At 38.7% G+C, this 4,217-nt stretch overlaps 2 protein-coding genes across 2 annotated transcripts; both read right to left on the reverse strand.

The window, feature by feature from the left end:
* Positions 1-415: 415 nt before the first annotated feature.
* On the reverse strand, positions 416-1,317 carry LOC101290738. The gene is made up of 2 exons (XM_004293959.1): positions 1,127-1,317; positions 416-1,027 (listed from the first exon to the last, which is right to left on the reverse strand). The coding sequence occupies exons 1-2, from the start codon at positions 1,253-1,255 to the stop codon at positions 548-550; spliced, it is 609 nt and encodes a 202-aa protein (XP_004294007.1). The 5' UTR covers positions 1,256-1,317; the 3' UTR covers positions 416-547.
* A 1,655-nt stretch (positions 1,318-2,972) lies between these two features.
* LOC101301179 lies at positions 2,973-3,611 on the reverse strand. Its single transcript, XM_004295573.1, has 2 exons — positions 3,425-3,611; positions 2,973-3,335 (listed from the first exon to the last, which is right to left on the reverse strand). The coding sequence occupies exons 1-2, from the start codon at positions 3,554-3,556 to the stop codon at positions 2,973-2,975; spliced, it is 495 nt and encodes a 164-aa protein (XP_004295621.1). The 5' UTR covers positions 3,557-3,611.
* Positions 3,612-4,217: the final 606 nt, after the last annotated feature.

Raw genomic sequence — 4,217 nt, forward strand, 5'->3', positions numbered from 1 at the left:
GAAAACAAAACAACTTGAATTTAATTGACCATAAATCTATTGGTAATGGTAAGCGTGTTACATGTCAAATGTTTTTTCCATTATGTCACCGTTGTGACAAAGCAAATAGAGTCTCTATTAAAGTAGTACTCTTTGCTAGTTGGTGCTTGTTAGAATACATGTACGTTGTAAAAATTTTCGATATTATTTCAGGTCTTTGTAATAAGGGATTAAAGCTTCACGTCCCTCTTTGTATTCGACAGTTTTATTAATAAAGGCTTGAGGGCAGCCGCACAACCCTTTATTCAAAAAAAAAAATTCTATCGGTAATTGACCAAGTGAACGTTACTATGTTGAGTAATTATTTTTAGGTCCCCGAACGTCAGTTGACTGACGATGTAGCAGAGAACTTGGGATAAAATTGAACAAGAAATATCAACAGAAAGCTTTTATGACCATTAGAGATTTATAATCATGTCATACAAAATGTTAAGAGGATTGCCTTAACGTAGCAAATCTACTACACCGCGCTCATGTATCCATTAATCCATACATGCAAATATGTCATTCACAACTTCATATTCTTCACCGTCTCAGCTGTCTTGCTCGTCCCCTCGTTCACCTTATCTTTCACCGTCTCCGCCCCACTCTCCACCGCATTGCAAGTCTTGTCCTTTGCACTTTCAGCGCTGTCCACCACCTCGTTAGTGTTCTCCTTGGCCTTCGCCGCTATTGTCTCCGCCGCGTCTTTTGTCTTCTCTGTTGCACCACCTGCATACTCCTTAACCTTCTCCGTACTACTCTCCGCTGACTCAGCCACCTTATCCGATCCCTCCTTGGCCTTCTCCCCTATAGTCGCCGCTGCGTCTTTTAAGTTGTCCACCGTGTCTTTGGTGTACTCCGTCGCTGCTCCTTTTAGTTCCTCGAAGCGTTGCTTTCCACTCTCGACATCGTCTTCCAGGGTTTGCTTTGCTTTAGTACTCCAGTCCTTGTCGTCATACGCTCGGCGAGAACTTAAGTACCTATTCTTCTCCGCCGCATTGCCAACCTGATATTTCAAAAGACGTCAGGATAAACGAAACGGGAAACTTGCATTGAAATGGAAGTGAACGAACGTACGTAGTGGTTTTAACCAAGTGATCATTACCTTGGAGAAGTTGGAGGAGGAGGTGAAGCAGACCCTGGAGGTTTTGAGAGAGGGACTGAGGGAGTGTGAAGCTGGGGACTGAGGAAATGAGGACCTTGAGAGGTTGTAGATGACATTGCTGGCTGCCATTGTTGTTAATATCTGTTACTATGTTTCTTTCTTTGTATGTCTCTGATCAAAGATGGTTTACCTTCTTCATCACCCCGTGGGTGTTATAAAGGGGTTAACGAGGGTAAGGTGGCAGCGACAAATAGGTCGACACGCCTCCTGGTCCAGTCCTAGCCTGGAGAGTAAGTCACAACAAGAAAATTGAAAACGTTTTGATCCGCACAGCCGATGGTGTCGGCTACATCATTTCAAATTTGGCATCTATTTGTGTGGGCAGTAATCCATGTACAGGTATAACAAATTTGCCCTTACTAAACCATGTCATCCGACATCTAAAAATATCCGATATCTATTGACTTGTTAAACAACGACAAAACATAATATGTGATCTATCATTGTATCGACATTGTCTTAACTTAACTATTAGTAAAAATGTTAAATTGTAATCACAAAATGTCCAATTAATTATGTATGATATATCCATTCATTTATAAATTATATTTTATTTGTCATTTTTCAAGAGGTGAGACCATATTCTGATTAATGGCCGGGCTCAACAACCCGTACCAATTAATGGTGGTTTGTATATCATTTTTTTTCTTTTTAATCTTGAAAACTTGGTTATCATATGCTCATGATAAATTTTGGTGATTAAGTTCTATCATTTGTCATTTTCCTCGGGAATGAGATTGAGAAGACAACAAATTTTCACTCTACGTACTACAAATAGACTAGAGTTTAATCTTCAAATCAGACTTCTAATCGTAAGTACGTGTTGATGAATGTAAGCAATTAAAATTTGGAATAATAATTGTCAGTGTTGATAACTGCATTGAGATTTGGTTATGTGACATCTCCGGCAGTGTAACTAAAATAATAGGTAAATTTAGCAATAATTATGAGATTTAGCTATTGATATAAGAATTTGGTTCCAGCAGTTATTACTATATGTAAGTTAAATAATATTTTTAACAAATTATAAACTGACACGTGGAGAAAAAAGGAGGGAAAATATATGTATTCCTTTAGCAATTCATGGCTCAATTAACAAATTTATCAATTTCGTTTAGCAATCCTTAAATTTAGCAACCATTTAAGTATACTATTGGAGCTCCTATTCATCCGAAAAGTTGATAAATTTCAAAAAAATTTGATTTAGCAATACTGCTGGAGATGCTTTTTTGATACCAATGTCGCTATAGCCTAACATAGCGCTAATAATATCACGAGAAAGTAATTTGAGCATTACAATGCAAAACTAATTTCATAACAGCATATCCCTTTAGCAAAGCAAGATTAATTGAGCTTCATAGTCAGAGGTGCTTACTGATGCTTTTGATTAATCCACATAACATTCATTCTCTTACTCTTCAAATCGGATTTAACCAAAGCAAGCAAAGTTATGTTAGCTAAGATAAAGTATTTGAAATCACCTTATAAATGCTAGAATTAGACTTTTTTTCGTATGATTGTCTCTTAGTATAGCATACCATTTAACTACTCAATCATGGTAGAGCATGTAGTTATGTAAATTGGTAAAAGTTTAGCTTAACGTTCAAAGCTTCAAGAATACTAAATATCTTCATCATCATCATCTTGGAAACATATGTTCTTATCACACAAAATATATGTAAAGAGGATTCCTAGCTTTATCTTTGTAATTCTAGTAGTATTTTAGCTGAAAGCTTCAACACTGTAAGCGCTAGCAGCTCATGTATCCATATGTCACAAGTTCAACTTATGTATTCTCCGCCGTCTCCTTGACCTTCTCACTGTCACTCTCCGTCGTCTCCGGCTCCGCCACCTTGTTAGTCCCCTCCTCCGCCTTGGCCGCTATAGTCTCCGCTGCCTCATTTGTCTTCTTCTTTGCATCATCTGCATATTCCGTGGCAGACCCCGATATAGCCTCCGATGCGCCTTTCACGTTCTCCATCGTTTCCTCCGCGTACTCCGTCGCTGCCCCCGTAATTTTCTCCAAGAGTGGCTTGCCATCTTCGACATCTTCTTCCATGGTTGGCTTTGCTTTAGTACTCCAGTCCTTTCCGGCATACGCCCAGCGGGAACTCGAGTAATCAATACTCTTCTCCGTTGCATTTCGACCCTGAAATTTCAAAAGCTGCCCGTCAATATAAATGAAATGCATGTGGTACGTTCAAATTGTGCCGGTGCTGTTCCAGCTAAAGTAATTACCTGCTTGGAGAATTCCGAGGCGGAGGTGAAGCAAACCCTGGAGGTTTTGAGGGAGGGACTGAGAGAGTGTGAAGCCGGGGATTGAGGTAACGGTGACCTTGAGAGGTTGAAGATGACATTGCTGGCTGCCATTGTTGCTAACTTGCTAATGCTATCTTGCTAAGTTGCAAGTTAAAAAAAGCTTGACATCTTCTTCATCAGCCTTTGCAAGTTAAAAAGAGCTTAACGCGGGCAAGGTGGCAGTGTTGTTGGTTGACACGCGTCCCAAAGAAAATTGATCCGCAGAGCCTGTGGACATGTCGGCTAGATCATTTCCAATTTGGCATCTATTTGTGTGGGTATTAATCCATGTACAAGTATAAGCAAATTTGCCATTACTGATAATCTAATGCTTTTCACTTGGTCCGATATTAGTTTGCTTAGGCCAAGCCAAGGGGTGAGAAACGTCTCAAGGTCCAAGATGGAATTGGTCTAGCCCAAACCTTAATATTAAGTATTTTAGGGTCTGTCCAGTAATGTTTTACAATTTCATTTTATAAAAACTGTTTTTTAAAATGAAAACAGATAATTAAATTATATATTTTTAGGATTTAAATTTGTGTCTAGTAGCATACTTGTAGAAGAGTTTTACGAAAACTGGAAAGTAAAAACATGTTCAGTTGTCCTAGAACTCCTATGGAATCTTTTCATCTATGACCCAATTATGGTGAAGTTTATCTCGATCAAGTATCACCTATCAATCAAATCATTTATTGCAGGCCATCTTCTTGCTTTTGTTTTTCTCATCCATCTT

The sequence above is a fragment of the Fragaria vesca genome, linkage group LG3 (assembly GCF_000184155.1).
Source record: "Fragaria vesca subsp. vesca linkage group LG3, FraVesHawaii_1.0, whole genome shotgun sequence".
In the NCBI taxonomy this organism is placed as follows: domain Eukaryota; kingdom Viridiplantae; phylum Streptophyta; class Magnoliopsida; order Rosales; family Rosaceae; genus Fragaria; species Fragaria vesca.

Coding starts and splice junctions, on each gene's coding strand:
- LOC101290738 (XM_004293959.1), bottom strand. CDS start 1,255: ATGGCAGCCAGCAATGTCATCTACAACCTCTCAAGGTCCTCATTTCCT. Junction 1,028..1,126: donor CCTCCTCCAACTTCTCCAAG/GTAATGATCACT, acceptor TTGAAATATCAG/GTTGGCAATGCGGCGGAGAA.
- LOC101301179 (XM_004295573.1), bottom strand. CDS start 3,556: ATGGCAGCCAGCAATGTCATCTTCAACCTCTCAAGGTCACCGTTACCT. Junction 3,336..3,424: donor CCTCGGAATTCTCCAAGCAG/GTAATTACTTTA, acceptor TTGAAATTTCAG/GGTCGAAATGCAACGGAGAA.